A 21111-nucleotide genomic window follows, 5' to 3' on the forward strand; every position below is an offset into this window, starting at 1 on the left:
GCCTCATTATATACTTTAGCAAAAGCGTTCATTTGTCCTTGTTCATAGTCCATGATCATAGTCTCCGGGTATTTTTCAGGCATTGATTCTTGTATTAATTTATATAAACAGCTGTACATTTCTTCGGTTTTTCCTGGCATTAAAACATAGATTAGAGGTGTTACAGTTTCATTTACTGTGCCGTGAACGCTATAAAATTGTTGAAATGGAGTTGGGCAGGTTTTGAATGTCGCGTCCCCATGCCAAGTCTTCGAATTGCCTAAATGTGTTAAGTTTTGAAAAGTAGTAAAAACTAACATTTTTTCCTTTTTAATTTCCAAAGTTTTCCATAGAAAATGCTCTCCCTTTTCAGTTATCTGTAATACCTCTGGTATAACCATATTTTCATAACTTACTGGTGCCATGGGTAAGTTTTCTTTCTGTTGCTTTTGGCGATTTATATTGCGTTTTACAGTTGTCGTGTTTGGCATCTGTGCCGTTATATGTAGTGGCAAACTTTCATACGCCTTGTTAACCTGAGAAGTCGATGCTTCATTTGTATTTTTCTCAACATTTTCTTTTAATATGTTCAGTGTTTTCTTTATGAAAACCTCCGTATTGTCCGGCATGTGGTTATGCTCGCACGTTAAATGTATGTTTTCGCCAACCGTAATCGCCCTTCCTTTGCAGTTATTTTTGGTGTACTCTTTACATTTCCAGTAGTTTCTTTCCTGCTTTGTGCTTTCTTTATTGTATATGTAGCCTTCGTTAACTGATCGGCGCCTCTTTGTGATTTTATGAATTCCATTTTTCTCTCTCAAGTAGTATCTGAAATAGCAAAATATTAAAATGATTCTAAATAATTCACTTGTTTTTCGGTACATGAGTTTGTATTTATAGCTTTGCCACGTCAAAAATGCAAAATCGAACATATATTATGTGCTGAAAAAAATGTGTGATTACTTATTCAATTGTTCGGAAGGTTCGTATTTCTATAAAAAATGTATTAAAAAACAGGGGGTTGGGGGGGACCCCCCATTAGTAATATGAAATTGTGTGAACCACTATGCATTTTGTTTATTTAACGTGTGTAACTCACCGCTGTTTTATGTACGTATACGTTGTACCAGCGAACGTTTTCATCAGCTGTGCTCTCTGTCACCTTCATGAAGTACTGACAGTTTGTTTTTAACCGTCATCTGTGATCACCGGTGTAATATGAGGTTCTTTACTCGTGTGTTTATTTTTTTTCCTGTGACCCTTTTCTATGTTAATGCCATCTATATCTTGCGCATATGCTTGTCACATTAGTCACTCGTTTGTCGACCATTTCACTTTCGATCATTTGTTTTCGACATATTGACCTATTTACATTATTTCTATCTGTTGTCGACCATTTGGTTTTCGATCATTTTCATTCGATCAGTTTGTTATTCGACCATTTTTTTTCGACGAAATGACTGGCAACCGGAAAATCTTAATCACACTACAGACTGTGCAACTCTTAAAGGAGAGTAGGTAAATCATAATCACACTACAGACCATGCAACGCTTAAAAGAGAGTAGGAAAATCATAATCACACGACAGACCGTGCAATGCTTAAAAGACAGTAGAAAAATCATAATCACACAACAGACCGTGCAATGCTTAAAAGAGAGTAGGAAAATCATAGTCACACGACAGACCGTGCAATGCTTGAAAGAGAGTTGGAAAATCATAATCACACTACAGACCATGAAACTCTTAAAAGAGAGTAGGAAAATCATAATCTCACTACAGACCGTGCAATGCTTGAAAGAGAGTAGGAAAATCATAATCACACTACAGACCGTGCAACTCTTAAAAGAGAGTAGGAAAATCATAATCACACTACAGACCATGCAACGCTTAAAAGAGGGTAGGAAAATCATAATCACACAACAGACCGTGCAATGCTTAAAAGAGAGTTGGAAAATCATAATCACATGACAGACCGTGCAATGCTTAAAAGAGAGTAGGAAACTTCAAAGAGCACATAAAGTTCATTATCAAGTGAAACTTGACAAAGCAAGTCATGGTAAGGTGCAGTAGAGATTATCATTCGGCTGTCATCATGAGGTGCACTGCAAAAAACATTGATTTCTGAAAAAGGCGCCCATACCCTACAATTGAGAATAATATTGCAATATTGGCCAAACATGCCAGGCCCACCTGGCTTTAGCAAGCATGGTCACACAAGGTTCTTACAAACTGCTTGATATGCTAGGATGTGCTGTTCATGACTGTGGCATTTCTCAATTTTTGTCATGTTTCTGCTGGCTCTTGGTCAGCCTACTATTACGACAACAATGTTTGCCGGCCGAGTTGCTATTGATTGTTAAAGGCCCATTGACATGAGATAATCGCCCGAGCAAAACGAGGACTATTTCAAAACATGGTGGGGCATTACTATGCCACTAAGGCCCGGTGGCACTTATCACCATTAGATGGAGGGAAATTACTGCTGATGAAGCCAACTTGGTAAAATTCACTGAAATATCTAGTTCACTGTTCAAGTGGTTTCCTATGTGATTACAGCTCTTTGGTTAAAAGCCCCTTTTGGCGTGGGAACACAAACCTTTCTGACAATTAGGAAGCCGAAACATTTCAGGCACCCTAATTGTGTGAAGTATTTGGGCACCTGAAACAAACAGAACAAAATGTATTTTGCATAGAGGAAACGGACAAAATTGGCACGTGAATGGCCAATTGGGAGGCGGGAGGGGAATTTCATGAATATTTTCAATGTTTACTGTGGAGAAAAACTCGTCGCTATTGACCACCCCCTAATCACAATTAGCACTCACTAATTGCAATAATTGTCAAATAAATGTCCTTTTATGAAAGGATGCCAAATGAACAAGGAAAGATCACTGCAAGCATGAGGCCTTCCCATAGTAGACATTCAGCGATGATGAGGTCAGCAGAGGACAATGGACGCCGGGGCATTGGTGGGTTCAAAAATGGGTAAAGAGGTGGCCAGCAGTGGGAGAAGGTGCAGGATCGGACTGGGGCATAAAATTGTCTCGGGCACCAAGGAAAACGTTGCCCACAGTTGCCAACAGCAATTTTTTCCTTTTGTTTCAGACTGTTTGAATAGTACCCAAGGGGGAGTTTTATTTTAATATAATGTGTGATGCAAATTGTGCGATTTAAAGAATATTTATTCAGCAACAATGGCCAAAACTACTAGCCACATAGTGAAGTAACTCACCAAACTGGCCCACATTGCCTAAAAAACTGCCCAACTTTGACCAAAAAAACGGACTCACACTAATACTGTGCGTTTTTGGTTCGGGTATTGCCCCATTCCGCTATAGGCCAGTCGGAGCCAGAGAAGGTGGCAGCAAGGCACTGGGGCAGCTGTTAGAGCAGGGGTCATGGGCATTATCCCTGCAAATAGAGCCCATATTCCTTTCACCCTGATAGGCTGGAACGACTCCCCAGAGTGCTATTGCTCGGTTAATGCTCCTATTAAACACGCTATAAGGACTGCAGGTCAGCACATTTTTTCTAAAGGTTTTTCCAGTATTGGTTAGGATAGACATGCTGGCTTGTAACGTTCTTAAGGGGAACATTTCCTCGCTTTTCTAAAACCTGAATCACCAGCAGTCACCAACAATAGGTGTTCCTTCGTTTAATAGTGTCTGGTTAGCTACTGTGTCCTCATTCACTAGCTTGCCCCTTTTAACTAAACAGCGCAGATGGCCATCCCTTGCAGGAACATGTGTGCATTTGTTTATGCTTTCTTCGACAAACAGCAGGGGAACGACTCAGCTTCGTGCCCCATCTGAGCTTACACTGAGAAAGTTGTAGGTTGCTTCTCCGAAGATCCTGTTTGCAGTTTTAAGCAGATAAGTACTGCTGGGTCTGTTGATTGCAGAAATGAGTTCCTGGAAGCCGTAATGAATGTTATCTTTCTCGAAATCAGTTTCCTGTAAAATAAAGGTGAAATCGCATTTGTATCTTTCACTTAAACAAACTGCAGAATTTTCTATATTCAATATGGCAACTGAATTAAAGATTCTGGTACTTGTAGTCCTGGGTTTATAATGGACAATTCAGGACTACAAATTAAAACCAGGACTAGACTAGTGCCTCCAAAACGGAATGGATAATGTTGGCATGCATGTTAATTCGCCCCTCCTACTGCTCCAGCCAGTGCCTGGGCATTTTGATTAAGTAATCTGCAAAATCAAAAGGCCTTTTTATCCCTGCCTAAGCCCACAACTCTCCATTCTGGAAAGCCAGTGTCCCCTTGTACTAATTACCACACTCTGGTCAAAGTTATCTAACAGTTTTAAAGGTGTTTAGCACCCTGTGCGGGTGCGTCAGCCAATCAGGGAGTTCGGAACGCAGGCCGAATCATTTGGCATGAACCCACGTTCTCCGCTCCCCAATGGCTGTGCGCCCCTCGCGCTGGCCTACCTTGCTCCCTCCCTCCTCCCAGAACTTCCTTTAGCACCCGTGAGTGACTACACTCAGGTGCTAAAGGCGAAGGTAAAATTTTAAAAAGGACAAACTGGGCCTCAGCGTTAACTGTCGGTAAAACCCGGTAGGTTGCCGCATGACTTGTACATTTTACCAGCGCCTGGCTTGGCGGAAAACACCAGGGCATTACAACCCCGCCGTTCTGGGAAGTCAAGTACCGGTAATTGTAAATTCCCTCATTAACTTCACAAAGAGATGCTGATTTGAGAGGTGCAAGCCTTCTTAATAAACTCTGAGCTGAGCAGTTAAGCCTTTGGCTGCAACATGCAGGGCAGATAGATGTGGGCAGGGCATGTTTCCTGCCTCTACCAATGTGTTTTAGCTGGTAATCATTGACAACATGTAAAATACACACTATGTTCACCCAGGTGAGGGATTTAACAGACTGCCCCTTATGGACCCCTATGCCCATCTGTGCCCTGGGCCATTGTCTGGTTTGCCGGCCCCTGCTCTCATGCCTATGCTGCTATTTTCAATTTGGACAACATAGAAAATTAAAAGGTGTAATATTCAGCGGCCCCGTTCACATCTCCCTTGGCGACAATCTCCAGCTGGGAACATTTGTTCATTGATATGGTGCAAAGCAACATGAGCAGTGCATTAAAGAAAACATTTGAATAACACCCCATTAACTTCTGTGTTTGAATGATACGTGCTATTGGCAGGTTTACTTACCTGTAAACTTCATTACTCCTGGACCTACTCTTCCTCTTCACAGTGTTTACCTTTGAGGTCGCATCTACCCAGCTCGAACCCTTTTCCAACACTTTTTTACTGATCCTGTCCCTCTTTCCTATGAGGTATAAAACCTCCATCTTCCCATACTCCCCTGGTTACTATATCCAAATAGAATCACGTACCCTTCCACTCACTGTGCTGGTGAGGAGGGAGGCTAGTAGTGTGACGAGGAACAGCAGGAGTAAGAGTAATAAAGATTACTGGGAAGTAATCCTGCCATTACCTTTATGTCCGTCTTCCTCATCTCAGTAATTGCCTTTCAGGTAGTTGTGAAAAGGCCTGTGACCTGGCCTTGTCAAAGGAAGGAGGGAGGAAGCCAGATCCAGCCCTAGTCATGAGGGCAGGTTCAACTACCCGGGCTCCACATCCTGAAACACCCCTATGCCAGTATGCTCGTTTGCAGACCCATACCTCCAGCTTTACCTCCTGGTCTATATACTTGCCAGTGTTTTTCATTCTTTTCAGGAAGATCCAGGGCGTGTCATGAGAAGAACCAAAAAAAACAAGGGAGAAGATCAACGCTGGCTTTCCACGCATCATCTAGCAAGGAGGGAATGACGAGAGCCAGTGCAGCCCCGCAAATACACACTGTGGGAGGGGAAGATAGAACAGGAGTAGCTAGGGGAAGCAGCCCAATCCAGGCATAGGGTGGGAGATTTAAGCAGGAAGTAGGAAGTGTGGGCTTTTCGGGTGAGGTCAGTGCAAATGGAGGTGGACCAAGAGACGAACAGAAAGAAGAAGAGAGTGGGGGCTTATGGAGGAAATGTGTACAGCAGGTGAGGTAATGGTTTAGGAGTTAAAGTGGTTCTGCATTGTGAATGTGCGTGTTTTGGTGGCAGGTGAATAGAAGCTAGTGCTAGGAGACAATGTGCAGTGATTGGTACTGGGCGAAAGAAGGATGTTTGTGTAGTAGTGGTAGGAGGAGGGGACTAGTAGTGGTGGAGATGGAGGGAATTAGTAGTCGGAGGAGGTTTGTAGTAGTTGGAGTATTTGAGTAGTAAAGCCTGAAAAAGTTCTGAAGTCTTCCACCCGGTGGCCCTCTTTAGTTGTCCGGGCTTCTGACTCCTTGGAGGAGATTTCGGTCTTCCCAGTTTTGGTTTAAACCCTGAAGACTCATGTCACATCTTTGCCTTGCTTCTAATTGTGTGATAGTGACTCCTTGTTCCTGAAGACCTGTGCCTTTTTGATTAGCCACTCTTCTTCCTCAATGTATCTTGATGTTTATCCACTCAAAAGACTTTGAGCATCTTGTCTTCTAGAGGGTCTCCAAAATGTGTGTTACCTTTGAATTGCATTTTTATGGCAACAGCACTCTACAAGCCCTCAGTATGCCAATCTCTCAAATGAATATGGCGTCTGGCTGTGATGTCTGTCCCCATTGCCATAACTGCCACCTCACTCCATCATAAGATAGATCCAAAAGCAGCTCAACCTATTTCTGCATCTCAGCAACATCGGTGCACAGTCCGCTTCTTCTTACATGGCGTTGCGCAGCATCTTAAACCCAATAAGCACTGTTCCCATTATGTAAGAGCTATAGACATTTGCACCTAATGCCAAATGTACTCCAGCATAAGATCTGTGCAGATCTGTGACTGTTTTTCTATACCTTGAGGGCTCGACTCATGGAATTATTTGCAGGGTAAATCGGGGACTTGGTGATAAACCGCGCGCAAGTTTCCGTTCAGCGATTCATGGAATCAAATGCACGGGACGTCTCTTGGATTTGCGTGGAGTTTGAGCATGCTTGGTACATTTCTGCGAGCTGTTGAGGGTCTTGCGCGAGACACCAGGCAGAGCGTGGGCATGGGAAGGGGGTGGAACACCAAACAGGGGGAAGAACTTGCTAAAATGCTAAAATGTGGGCGTTCAGATGGACTGCCTCCAGGCAGTCCCTCGCACGCCCACAATTGTGCAGCACAAGATGTATTTGTGGATTTGAACATGCAACCTCTCGGCCAGGACATGGCTATGCAAGTCCTTCATACTATCTGCCACCCGAAGGCAGGCATAAGTACACTTGCTCATAGAAATCATTGCATGTTGGATTACGGGGTGCGTGTACGCAACGGGAGTTAAGATTCAATTTAGGGGTGTGCGTACGCAGTGTGGCAGGGAGCAGGAACGGTTTACGGGGGTTTGTACGTAGATATTTTGAGATTTCAAATGAGTTACGATTTTTCATATACATGTTGTTGGGGTGCCGGATACAGTTACGGGGGAACCTGCGCAAGGTCCCCAAGATGCAGGCCTGCTTGCGAAGGACCCCACGCACTGTTGAAGAGTGCGTGTATCCGCGCCCAGGAGAGCAGGGAAAGGTAGCTGTCCTGGCTGTTTTGCTTCTCATGGGGTGCATTTCGTGGGCATTCTGGACGCGACTTGTGAATACAGTTACTTTGCGTAGTAAATTCCATGAATAGACGAGACGTGCATTTTTTAATCTGTGCTTAGGGTCGCCCAGTATCCATCTCAGCACGCGGCCCCTGCAGGATTTCTGCAGACATTTCCATGAATCGGGCCCTGGGTCTCTAACACCCGCTTCGTCTGAAGCCATGGATGACCTCCATACAAGCCAGATAGGATAGTATCCATCTCCACTGTCTCTGCCTATGAGGTTTCCTGCCCCTTTAAGCCTCAAGGGACATAGCTTCAATATAAATCGTGGCATGTGGACATTTCCCAGGTATTTCCATTCTTTCAAGATCTTATCTTTAGGATCAGATGTAAGAAGGAGGCCCATCTTGGTGGTTCCCTGTGAGGACTTCCTCCTCCCCTGAGGCAAAGGGACTGTAACCACTTATGAAGATGAAGAGGAAGATATGCAGTAGGGCGACTTACGCCTCTCCTTTCTTTTCAGTTGCTGTCTTTCTGTTCATAAAGTGTCTGCTTGACAATGTATCTGATCTCTTTTTGGGACACGGAATACTTTAACTGAAAGCCTTTCCTTGTCTTCATCCCTCGTCTTCATCTTACTTTGGCCTCTATCCTGCTCAGGGGATTCTCATTCTGTCTCCTTCACATGTTTTGTTTTTCTCTGCATTTAGCCGTTATGCTTCATCGTTCCTCTCCTCTAACAGCACATTGACAACCATGTAACTCTACTGGCTGCTGCGTTTCATGCCTACCTGTAGCGGCCAAGCATGCACACTGTCCTCATATTACCCCACCAAAGATGGTTGCCCATCTGACGGAAGAATCGACAACGTTCTACTCACCCCAGTCCACTGTGTCAGCAGTCACACCCCCATCCGAGCCTGCCCCACAACTTCCCTGCAGTTTACCTTCTTCCTCTGCCCTGGAGACGCTGAGCACTGCACTCCATCAACCCTGCCCCTGTGCTGGATTGGTTCTCTTTTCTAGACCCCAGTTCGACCCCTACCCCCACGCGAGCCCCAAGAGTCAGCCCTCACCTTCTCCCCATTCTGTTCCACAGACCAGGGTCCAGATCGTGCCCCCAATCCTTGCTCCTCAAAGCCCCCAATGAAATATGTTAGAGGGAGGGAGTAGCTGCACACCCCTTGTTGGCTCCTGTTCAGAGGATAGGGTGTTTTTTTTAACAACTTGAATGCGGGAAGATGGATGTATTATACGACTGGGTAATGTTAGAGGAGGTCAGTAAAAAAAAAAATTACGTGGCTGAATGGGCCAACCCCATTGGTAATGGCCCCGGAAAGACCTTGCTAAGCGCCCTCACTAGGTTCAGTACTTAATTTGGGGCAAGCTGCTACCGATATGGTCGGCCCACCCACCTGTGCAATATTGCCTACATAAACATTTAAGTAAACGTGTAGATGAACAAGTAAATGTGACTGGTTTAAATGTAGGCAACATTGGTAATACGTGTAGCATTGAGTGAGAGTGTATTTTTACATGTGGCCTGTTCCTTATCTTGTGCATATTTATTTATTTATACATTTGTACAGCGCACTTAACCCTTGGGCATCTAGGCGCCGGTTACAGCTTAGTATGTGACAGACAGCAGGAAAAGTGCTGCTAATGAAATAGGAAGGTTTTCAGTCTCTAGCAGAACACGATGTAGGAGGGTTCCGTTCTCAAGGCAGGTGGAATGCCTTCTACAGCAGAGCCGCGGAGACGGGGATGCGTTCCACAGCAGAGCCGCGGAGACGGGGATGCGTTCCACAGCAGAGCCGCGGAGACGGGGATGCGTTCCACAGCAGAGCCGCGGAGACGGGGAAGCTGGAGCCTCCCACTTTGGCCCTGTCTTGAATCTAGGAGTACACAAGCGGTTAGAGCTCTGTATAAAGCCTGTCGGTTTTTGCAACATGTGTATATTTTAACAATTCTGTTCATTGGTCACTGGATTTCTGAGACTTTCAACCACAATAGTCAATTGCATCTTTAATGTTAATGCTGATTAAAGAGAGTGTCACTAGTTATCTTGAATAAAGGAAATATAAAATAATTCACATTACCATGTTATCTGTCACCTGCGATCACCAAATGGGTGTGTGATGTATGAATGTAAGTGGTTGACTGAGATCTCTTCTGGAACATTCCATTTTTGGAGGTGTAGCAGGTCAGGGTGTGTTATGTTTGTTTAGTGTTTGCCAAAACTTTGGAACAAATGGAGGTGACAGCGTACCAGAGAATGCCTCAAAACTCCGCTCTGGCATTTCCGGGCACTGTTCCACCAGAGCAATTAGCATCAAAGACGAGCGAAACAACAAGCGATTTCAGAACCCGTCATCGCGCCTTTCATCACCTTGCAAAAGTTGGGAATTGCATGCCTGGACCCAACAGCAGATGAGTGCTAACACTGGTGGTCGCCTGCATAATGACCCTGATGTAAAACAACACCTTTTCAACCTTGTCTTTCGCCACGAGTAAGGTCACTCCTAAGAATGTACCAATGTTTAAAATGCCTACGTTTTTGTAATTCCACCTGAAAATGACAATATTTTGATTTACACCATAATCAATGAAAATCGATATGAATATTAGTGTTATTTTTGCTGAGTTGTAATCAGTTTGTTTGGCTTCAATTTACACTATGTATTGCTTTTGAAGAAGGGGTTGCTGCCCCGAAACTTGTCGAGCTTAATTGGATTTGTCGCACGAATCTGAGCACTGAAGCTCTGTTGTTATTTTTAAATGTGTTAAACCACTTCGGTTCAGTGACACTTTGTGCCTATGATTTTGTTAGCTTAATTGCTATTATAATTTACAACTGATTTTCAACATTTAGTGTGCAGGAGACAGGAGAGTTCATACCTTGAACTTCCTTTGCTTCACTCTTTGTATTTATCAGGGCTGCTGGAATTGCCCCAGCATTTTGAATCCACGGAGTATCATTTAAGTTTGAGTTGATCTTCATGCCCAAATATCTCGAAGTTGTGGCAATAGACAATAACTCTTTTCCCAGTGTCCATTGACATTTTTTATTGGTACATGTTTTTTGTTTCCTGAATCTTGTAATATGAGGATTTCGGATTTGCTCATATTAATACAGAGGCCATATCATTGACATATTTCTCCAGCGCATACAGTTTTCGCTGAAGGCCTATTGGTGTTACGTCAAGGAGAATCAGGTCATCTGCAAACAGGAGAAAGTTTGTATGTGTTGCATGTAATTTCGGTGGAAATGAGTGGACACTTTCAAGCCTCTGGCCAATGTCTGAAATAAACAAGTTGAAAATAATGGCGGCTAACGAACAACCCTGTTTGACTCCATAAAATGTTCTTTTTGCTTTTGAGAGCACCCCTGCTCGGTCTAACCTGATCCTTACTTCAGTGTTAGTGTGTAGTTCTTTAATGGCTAGAGGCAGACTTACAGGAAAATTCCATTTGTGCAACTTGTTCCAGAGGGTTTCCCGATCTATACTATCAAAGACGTGGCATAGGTCGATCAGGGCAAGATAAACTTTACTGACAGTTCTTATGGCTTCCATTTTCATTAGATTTATTATGAAAAGATTCAGACCACATCCCACACCCCTGACAAACTCTGATTGTCTGTGGTCAAAGTGCTGGCTAGAGAGGATCCACTCATGTAATTGATGTTGAAGGTGGGTTGCATAAACTTTTCCCAGCACATCCAACAATGCAATCAGACAATAGTCTTTAGGATCTCCCCTGTTACCTTTTTTAAAGATAGGTATGATAATCACACTTTTCCAAGATGTTGGAGTTGCACATTAGAGTGTGATTTTTGTAAAAAAATGAGTGAACAGAAGTCTGCCCATGTTTCTGGATTCCTTTTTAGCGTGAAGTTTGTTAGGCCATCAGTGCCGGGCCCCCATGACAAACTTATCCTCTTAATGATGTTCAAAGTATCCACTTCATAAAATTTTAGGTTCCATTGTTTTACTTCCGGCAACACAGGATCTTGGTTGATGCCCTTTTTGCTGTACAACTGGCTAATATGTTACCCACTCGCTTTCAGCAACCATGTTGTCCTGGATGGCTGATTGTGGTCCACTTTCATGGTTAATGACCTTCCAAAAATCACCAGGGTTGTTGTTAACAAGTTTAGACATCATGGTCTTTGCATCCCACTGTAAAACAATGGCTTTGTGCGACTTTAGCCAATTTTTATATTTTTGTTTTATCAATCTCTTTTCGACTTGATTTATACTTTTATTCAGATTTTGGGAATGTCTTAATTCAGCTCTCATAAGCCGTTTCCTTCTCAAGATCTCGATATCAAACGTATGTTTTGAGTTAAAGGCACAGTTCTGCAAACCCTGCTTTTTTTTGACAAATTTTGAGAACAAGTGTTGATATTCAACATTGGCGTGTTCCTCACTATAGGTGTTAAAAATCGTCTCTACATCATTGTCGTTCAGTTGAAGCCTAACCTTTCCAGAATCTACTGATACCTTGTGATTCCATTGACAGGTAGATTTCGATTTTAGATGCCAAAATACGGAATTTCATCAAATCATGGTCACTTCGTAATTTAGCAATCACCTGTAAAGAGACTGTACGTTGATGCATTTTTTTCTGTGAACTAGTCCAAAGTTGATTTCTGGCAGTCTCTCTTCCAGGTTGGTTTTGCAGGCACATCGCCTTTTGTTTTTTCATTGAGCATTGTCATAATCCTGGTATCCATTTCGATACACCACTGAGAACCCACATTAGTACTTCCCCCCAGTCTCCAAGTTTGTAATATTGCTGGGTTCTAGACAAGTGGTGTTTAAATCACTGCTCACAATTATGTGCAGTGAAGTGTCTTCTTCAATTATCTCATCAATCAAAGTAGATACTTGATCAGTGAATGTAAATGTCCCGGCGGCTTTCTGTTTCCAATATAAGTTAATTATTTGAAAAAGGATGGCTCCTGAATTAGGAATTCCTTCTATGGCAATAGAAGTGATTTAAATATAGGATGAAATATTCCTTGATCTGACAATCCTGTATAAAGAGGTTTTCCCTACCATAGTCAAAAGACCTGATATTGGCCTGCCTTTTCGTTTTTTAAAAGGAGGATTTATAGCAATTTCAAACTCATCTGAAATCGGGCAATCCATGAGCCATGTTTCCTCTAAGCATGCAAGGGCCAGGTCCTCCATCCAATTCAGTTGAAAAAGATGGGACAAACCTCTAGTGTTCGAGGAACCCATGGAATGAACGGTCTGTTCTCCCAAAGTGTGGCATTAGCTCTTGTTTTGAGATGTTAAAGCTTTTTCCAACCAATCCCAGTTGTTTGAGTTATGAGTGGAATTCCGATTTTCATTGCCCCTTATATTTTTATTAGTCATTTTATTTCTGCATGCAAAGGTTATTTAATTTGTTTACCTGCTTGCACCTCTTGGAGGGAGTTATCAGTTTCTTTCGGCGTATACTCCAACTGTTTGCATGTTTTCGGCAGATTCATGTAAGACATTTCTCTGAAAGTGCCATCATCAAAGGATTTTTCTTCTATTGGCGCACACCGTGCCTTTAAAGTGCTAGAGTTCAATTCACAATTTTGACTTTGTTCAGCATCTGTGTCGTAGATATCAAATCCCAATGATAGAAGCAGAGGGGCTTCCTCCAACAAGCTTTATGTATTAAATTGGAGTCAATATGCAGCCTTACTCTATCATTTTGTGGTTCTTTGATGAACTCCACTGTTTTTATAATATTTGAGTCTATGGTCCGAAGACTCAGCACATACTGCAGCAGACGTAATACATTATTACGGTTTAAAATCAAGCCATCCTCACTTGATATAATCTGTTCCAGTATAAGGCAAAACTTGGAATGAGGTTTCTTTATAGGATGCGCACCCTTCATAGTATAAGTCTTTTGGCTTACCTCGATCTCTTGTACTCTATGTACGTTGTCTTTGTTGGAGTCCTGATGAAAAGGCTTAGGCTCTATTATGGCACTCACATCGTTGTTTCTAAATGCCTTTATGTGAGAGATGTTGTGAGCCATTAAGGTTTTTGCAGGCCCCGTGTTTGGCACATCGTGTGTACGTTGATGTGCCAGTTGTTTCCATTTCTCTCCTAACGTAGCGAAAATAGGACTCAAGCATCTAGTGGGTTTTAACTTCTTAGTAGAGTTAGGCAGAAGTAATGTGCAGTCTCGAGAGGGGCCTTCTACATCCACTAATTAGTCAATTCGAGAGTCCAGTTGTTTCCGTTCTTCTCCTAACGTACTGAGAGTTGGACTCAAGGATTGAGTGGTTTTTGCAGTCTTGGAAAGATTCGGTAAGAACAGAGCACAAGCTCTAGAGGACCCTACTATGTCCACAGATTTATCGGGTCTTGAGGAGTCCTCTAGTATCTCGATGTTTTGACCTTTAGACTCCAGTTCAACAACCGATGCTTGTGTCACAACCGAGGCCTAAGCATCATCATAAGTGGACATGTTTAAAAGGTCAACCGAGGTTTCATCACTGTCGGAGATTACAACCTCGTTATTTCCTTCTTTGTTTTCTTCAGGGTTGACCTTATCCAGGATTTTATTTCCATGCACTGTCTTCATGTTGTCGTGCCCTTTGTCTGTATTCAGTGTAAAGCTCACAGACTTGATGTTACGTAAGAATTTTCTTGAGTTATTAAAGGTTCGTGACTTCTTACTTGCCTGATTTTTCTTTTTTAAACATGTTTATTTTTGATCGACACACCAGAGAAAAGTACATTACAACATATTCTTTCATGACACTTTGTGCAGCTCATTGATCATCTCCTCCCCCATCATCAACCCCATTCCCGTCCCCCCTTTGTTAACGTCCAAATCTTGCTCTTCGGTCTGTTGTATCATCTCCGTGCTCCTTGCCGTTAGAGCGTTTGCTACCGCTCGTGGCTTAAAAGTTAGTGCTGGATAGCTGTGGTCATAGTCTATTACAGGGGACCAGATGTTCGTGAAGCGGTGAAGGAGGCCTCTGTTTGCCGCAGTGATCTTTTCTGTGACAAAGATGTCCCAAAGTTTCAGCCACCATAGGATCAGCAGGGATCCCTCCGGCGATTTCCAGGTTCGTGCCACTGTGATTTTAGCGGCCAGGAGGAGGTAAGTGAGGAGGGTGGCACTTCTACCCGACCTTGGGTATATGCCTGGAAGCGGGGCTCCTAGTAGGATTGATTCTGGCTCCAAGGGCAGCTTTATCCCAGTTATGTCTGCTATGATGGCGATGCATTGGGCCCAGAGGTTTGCAACCACTGGGCAGGACCACCACATATGGATGAACGATCCCTGTAGGCCACATCGACGGCAGCATCGAGGGTCCAAGGCTGGGTTGATATGGTATAGTCTAAGTGGCGGGTAGTACCATCTTAGAAGTAATTTATGGGCACACTCCCGATTAGTGATGCAGAAGGAGGAGGCCCGCGTGCGAGACCAAATGTCTGACCAGACCTGGTCTTCTATTCGGTGTCCCAGGTCTGTTTCCCATTGGTTCATGTAGGTTGCTCTAGCGACCAGGAGATTCGTCAGCAACAGCTTGTACATCGCTGAGATGCGCCCTCGGTGTGGGGGATCTGCGATTGTCAGCTCTGTAGGGTCTAGATCTCGGGTCGCTGCCTCGCGCGTTGTTGGATGGGAACACCAATGCCTCAGTTGCACGTATGTGAATCTGTCTGTTTCCGCCAGGTCAAAGGTGTTTTTGCATTGTTCAAAGGTGAGTGGTTGATTCCTCTCAAAGAGCTGGCTTAGGGAGCTGAGGCCGCCGGCGATCCAGTTCTTAAAGTTCACTAGGTGGGTTCCTGGGGAGAACGCTGGGTTATGAAATACCGAGGAAGCTGGGCCTAGGCCTCTAGGGATTCCCCTCTGTTTACGAGTCCATTCCCAAGCTTTTACAGTCTGCCTAGTGGAAGAGAGGATGTTCGGCCATGTTCTTTGGAGGACGGGGGAAAGGTGCAGGAGGAAGCGGAGAGGTAGGGGTAAGCGGGATTGTTCAATCTCGACCCATCTAGGTCTGTTCGAGGTTATCGTCTAGCCCACAGTGTGAGCCAGCGGGGCTGCAATCTGGTATTTCTGGAGGTCTGGGACTCCTAGGCCTCCCAAGTTCGGATTGCTCAGCATTGTCTTGAAGAGATCCTTGACATTTTATCTTTCCAGATGAAGCGTAGTACCTTCCTTTGGAGGCGCAATAGTGAGGACCGGGGGATCAAAACTGGAATGACCGAACAGGTGAAAAGCAGGCGTAGAAGGAGGTTAATTTTGCATGCCGCTATGCGCCCCAGTAGTGAGATCTCCTGCGAGAGCCAGCGAGTGAGGTCCTCCTCCAAGGTCTTGAACAGTGGTTGAAAGTTTGCTTGGTAGGTATCCTCCGGTCGGGCTGTGATCTGTACTCCTAGATAGGGGATGGACTTTTCGCTGAGCTGGATCGGGCAGAGGGCTCTGAAAGAATCCTTATCTTCCTGCTCCAGTCTCACCCCCAGGGCCGATGATTTCGCGAAGTTTATCGTGAATCCTGAAACTTTACCAAAGTGATGAATTTCTGCCAGGGAGGACCTCAGCGATTGGGTGGTATTCAATATGGTTAATAACACATCATCCGCATATAGTGCTATTTTATGTTAAGTGGGGCCTACCTGGAGGCCTTTGATTCTGGGGTTCAGTCGGATCCTTTGGGCCAGTGGCTCCATAACCAGGGCGAAGAGCAGGGGAGACAAGGGGCATCCTTGTCTGGTGCCGCATGATAAGGGGATCGGGTTAGATAGGAAGCTGTTAACGCAGAGCAAGGTCTTCGATGATTGGTAGTTCGCTAAGATGAATTTCTGAAATGTGGGTCCAAAGTGAAAGGACTCTAGGGTGAATCGGAGGAATGACCAATCTACTTTGTCAAAGGCTTTAGTCGCATCTAAAGCTAGCACAGCCAATTTACGTGCATCTCGTTGAGTGACTTCGACCAGGTTTAGGACCCTGCGGATGTTGTCTGCAGCGGATCTATTCAGTACGAATCTTGTCTGGTCTGGGTTGATGATGTCCGGGAGCACTCTCGCTAATTGGTTGGCCAAGACCTTTGAGTAAATGTTAGCATCCAGGTTTAGTGAGATAGGTCTATATGCTGTGATGTCTCTGGGGTCTTTTCCTGGTTTCAGGGTGAGAACCGTGATCGATTCTTGCATGGATGAGGTGATGGACCCCGAGGTAGCGAAAGAGTTAAAGAGCGATGTGAGGGGGGTCACCAGCTGCGAGCGAAAGAGTTTGTAAAAGCGGGTTGAGAATCCGTCTGGACCCGGGGCCCTTGGTTTGAGACTTTTGATGACTTTGTCGACCTCTTCGCTCGTGATCGGGGTCTCCAGCTCGTCTTGCACCGTAGGGGCGATCCGGGGAAGCGCTGTGTCTCGGAGGTACGAGAGCTGCTCTTCGGGTGATCTCAGGGAGGCTGTCATCGTGTCTGTGAGGTGAGTGACTGCGATGTGTTGCTTGTCTCCCTCTGCGAACTGGACTCTGCCCTGGGAATCGCGGAGGCCTAGGATAGAATTTCTCTTTCTAGTCTTCACCAGTTTTTCCACCAGAAATGTGTTGGCCTTGTTCCCTTTAGCATAGTAGCTCTGCTTAGTTCTGGCAAGAATCTGAGCCGTGTCCTCAGCGTAATGTGCTTCTAGCTTCTTTCGAGCTATCTGCATGGCTCGATGGGTTCTGGGCGTCCAGTTTTTTTCTTTACATATAGCTTCTGCTCTCTCTATGTCCTCCTGTAAGATCTGCCGAGTCTGGCGCTTCTTTTTGTGATAGGCCGCTCCTTGGGAGATTAGGACCCCTCTCACAACTGCTTTCATTGCGTCCCACGTGTTGGCCGGTGAAGTGTCCTCGCTCTTATTTTCTTTGAAGTAGTCTTTGATGGCCTTCACTACCACATCCCTTAATGACATGTCATTCAAGATCGGGTCGTATAGGGACCACTTGCGTTTTGGGAGCGGATCAGGGTCATGGGCTCTCAATGTTAGCATGAACGGGGCATGATCCGATAAGATTCTGGGACCTATGGTCACCTCATCGGTGTAAGCCAGGACTTGGGGGGAAGCCAGTAGCAGGTTGATGCGAGAGTAAGTTCTGTGTACATCAGAATAGAATGAGTAGTCGCGGGCCTCTGGGTGTAAGACTCTCCATGTGTCGACCACATCCAAGGAGCGGAAAAGCTTACGCAGAGCTGTTGCCACACTGAAGTCTTTACGAGCAGGGGGGTGAGATTTATCTTTGATTGGGTCAGGGGCTCCATTGAAGTCTCCCCCTATTATCGTTTGACCCTCCATGAATGGTCGCAGGGCATCTTCCAGAGCTGAGTAAAACTCTTCCTGTTTATCATTCGGAGCATAGATCGAGTATAGCTGGCCGTAGATCCGGCATTTAATTGCTACAAAGCGGCCATCTGGGCAAAGCAAAGTGTCTAAAATGTGTGGTCTAAGTGTCTTAGCGATAAGTGAAGCTGCTCCACCTTTTTTGGTGCCGTTCGATGCCAGGAATTGTAACAGGAATTGTCTGTCGTGGAGCCTAGTGAAATCTTCTGGAATCAGGTGAGTTTCTTGAAGGAATACGACTGAGGCCTCTTCGTTCTGTAGACGCCGTAGCATAGATTTCCTCTTCTGCGGCCCGTTTAAGCCTCTGACGTTGAGGGTTAGGAACTTAACTTGCAGGTGTGGTTGAGGGTCATCGTGGGCTTTCCTTGACGACTGGGGTGGGCTCTGTGAGGGGGAGTCATGAGGTTCAGGCATCATCCAAGAGCTTGGTGACAATGCGGTTCTCTGGTGGTCTTGTTTTATAACCTCTCCAACGGGAGGGCAAACTGAAATGGGAGGGTGAACATGGATGTGTGTGGGGGGCCGGGGTTTTCTGTGCGGCCTTCTCCACGGCCAACAGGGCCAAAATTGTTTTCCCCGCCAACAGGGCCGGGGTAGAACCATTGGACTTGGTTCACTTCCAAGGGTGAGTTGGTGACATACTCCTCGGAGTGGGGTGTGGGCCGCTCAGGGCCCGCGGCATAGTTATGTTCCACTTTAGTTTCGGGATCGGCTAGATCACGATAGTGGGGTATGACTGGATCATCGTATCTTCCAGCGTCTCTGTGCTTTAGACCAGGATTGTTGTTGCTGTCTTTGGGGTGATTGGTCCAGTTCTTCTGGCGGGAGATGAGGACTGGAGGAGAGCAAGGCCTCCGGGAGTTTGGATGCAAGATGGATTTTGCGTCCTCAAGATGGGTGATTTTGCACAGGGTTCCCTGGAATGTGAATTGGAGAGTGGAAGGGAACAGCCATCGGTAGCGGATCTGCTGGCTTTGGTGGAACAGGGTCAAGGGCTTGAGGGCTCTTCTTTTCTGAAGGGTCATCAGGGAGAGATCCTGGAATATCTGAAGTGGGGTACCCATGAATGAGAGCTCGTCCTTGGCTTATTGCAGAGGTGGCCTCTTTGGTGGCGTAGAAATGGACTCTAGTGATTACATCCGGGGGGCCATCTGAGTTTACTCCTCGCCTCGAGCGCAATCTGTGGGTTCGGTCCAGGACGAGTTGAGCTTTGTCCGTGAGCGGGAGAAGGGCCTGGAAAAAATTGCTTGTATATTCTGGTAGTTCTTTGTCTTGGACAGACGACGGGACCCCTCGGATGCGCAGGTTATTCCGTCGTGCCCTATTCTCCAGGTCCTCCTGCTTAAATTCAAGCACCTCGCTTCTAGTCTGGAGCGCTTGAATCTCGCGTCGCATTTCTATTAGCGTTGCGTCATGGCTCTGGGTTAAGTCCTCGACTTCTCCTAGCCTCTGTTCGGCTTCTGTGAGTCGTTGGTCTGTCTGTTCTAGACGTGTGGTAAGCTCGGTCATGCAGGATCAAAACTCAGCTTTGATGTCCCACATGAAGGCCACAATGCCATCTTTGGTGGCCAGCATAGCTTGTTCTTCCGGGGCCTTCTGTGGGGTGAGCGTAGGGGGAAGGTCCGGCTTCTTTGCCTTATCCGGCGCTAGGAGCATGGTGGAAATGTCCGAGGACTTGGGTGTTTTAGCGGGCTTCGACATCTTGCCAGTACAATGACCCTGGGGTTCCTTTTCCGGATGGGTCGCAAAGGGTAGGGGACTGCCCGCCGGGGATCTGCTTTTTCAGGCTCTACACCGGGCTGAGATCCGGGATATCAGGGTGACGGTGGGCAGGGGCGCCCCAGGAATTCGCTAGGTGGCTGGGCCAGCGGAGGATCGAGGTTCAGGCTTCTATGGTCGCATGTCCGGGTTCCTCTGTCGTAGCTGGAATGGTGTTGGGGGAGGGGAAGCCGGAATTCAGCTGCTTATCAGGGACTCAGGTGATTCACCCCTGTTGGGCCGAGTTTAGAGCAAGGCCTCAGGGCCTTCAATTAGTGAGCGCCTCGGGGGGCCGAGCTCTCACTCCGCAGGGCCGATGCTTATGGGGGATGGGCTCACCTCTCTTTTGTCGCCGCTCTCGGATGTCGCAGTTCCTCCAGTCCTTGGTTCGGATCTGGCTCCGACGCTGCTCGCTGGTCAGCCACGGAGAGGGGAGCCCTTCGTTTTCACGGCTCTGTCCGCGTCAGTACCCTGGAAATCTTCACCAGTGATGGGGCGAGGAATCTCTCCTCACGGCTCCACCCCCTCAGCAAGTACCGTCCGCTACCTTGAAAACGTCTCTGCCGGACTGCGAGCACTGGGGAAGTCGAACCATTTCAGTGCTTAATCGGGGAATAATGGAGCCTTACTGCACCTCGGCGAGTGCCCCAGCATATCAGCTTGCTATAGCTCCAACGGTCGATTCGATCCGTTCGCTAGGGTTGATTAAATGCTAAAAGCCGCGGGTCTCGGGCGGAGGCCCTCAGGGAAGCAGCCGCATCGCTGGTGCTCCAGGCCACGCCCCCCTACTTGCCTGATTTTTAGATTTTTTTACTTGTACCACTTTAGGTTGAGGTTTTCTGCCAACTAGGCCAGTTTTAGCATTCAAAATTGAGAACATTTCCTCCTTAGTTCCATTGGGTTAATGCAAACAGGCAGTGCTACATCGGGATTATCTGTTATACCACCGCTAAGGTAGTTGCTATTTGTGTATCCACACTTGGGCTGTCTTGTCTTTGGGACTCATCTTTTGGACCCGGAGCCACTACAGTCATACCTTTCTCCTTTTCTAGATTTGACGAAGATTCATCTGTGGCCGTACCTGCCAATTGCACAGTGGATGTATTGTTTAGCTCTGAAATTGCAACTACTTTGTCATAAATGTACTCAGTGTTAGTTTCCTTATTGAGTACTTTTGGTCTCGTAAACTGCAATTGTTCATAAGAACTGTGATTAAGTTCACTTCCATGGTTGTGCGTTTCACACAGAGAGCTATGTTGGTTGTGTTTTAGAAGTTCCAAAGCCTCTCTGGCAACTTCGGCGAGCAGCTTTTTATCTTCGCTATTATTGCGCTTTTGATCCGCCAAGCTGTTTAGTTTATGATCTATTCTTTTAATCATTTCATTAGACATTTGTTTGGAAAGGGCATGATCAGATTCCATATTTACCAACTTA

The 21111-nt window shown here is 45.7% G+C and overlaps 1 protein-coding gene across 1 annotated transcript in view; it reads right to left on the reverse strand.

Moving 5' to 3' along the window:
• Nucleotides 1-21111, reverse strand: part of LOC138481403 (serpin B6-like) — a 247095-nt gene that overhangs the window by 117463 nt on the left and 108521 nt on the right. The window contains exon 4 of the mRNA XM_069613537.1: nt 3799-3933. Within this exon, the coding sequence (XP_069469638.1) occupies nt 3799-3933 (135 nt within the window). The remainder of the gene's footprint in view (nt 1-3798; nt 3934-21111) is intronic.

This window comes from Ambystoma mexicanum, chromosome 5p (assembly GCF_040938575.1).
Source record: "Ambystoma mexicanum isolate Mex_15411 chromosome 5p, UKY_AmexF1_1, whole genome shotgun sequence".
In the NCBI taxonomy this organism is placed as follows: domain Eukaryota; kingdom Metazoa; phylum Chordata; class Amphibia; order Caudata; family Ambystomatidae; genus Ambystoma; species Ambystoma mexicanum.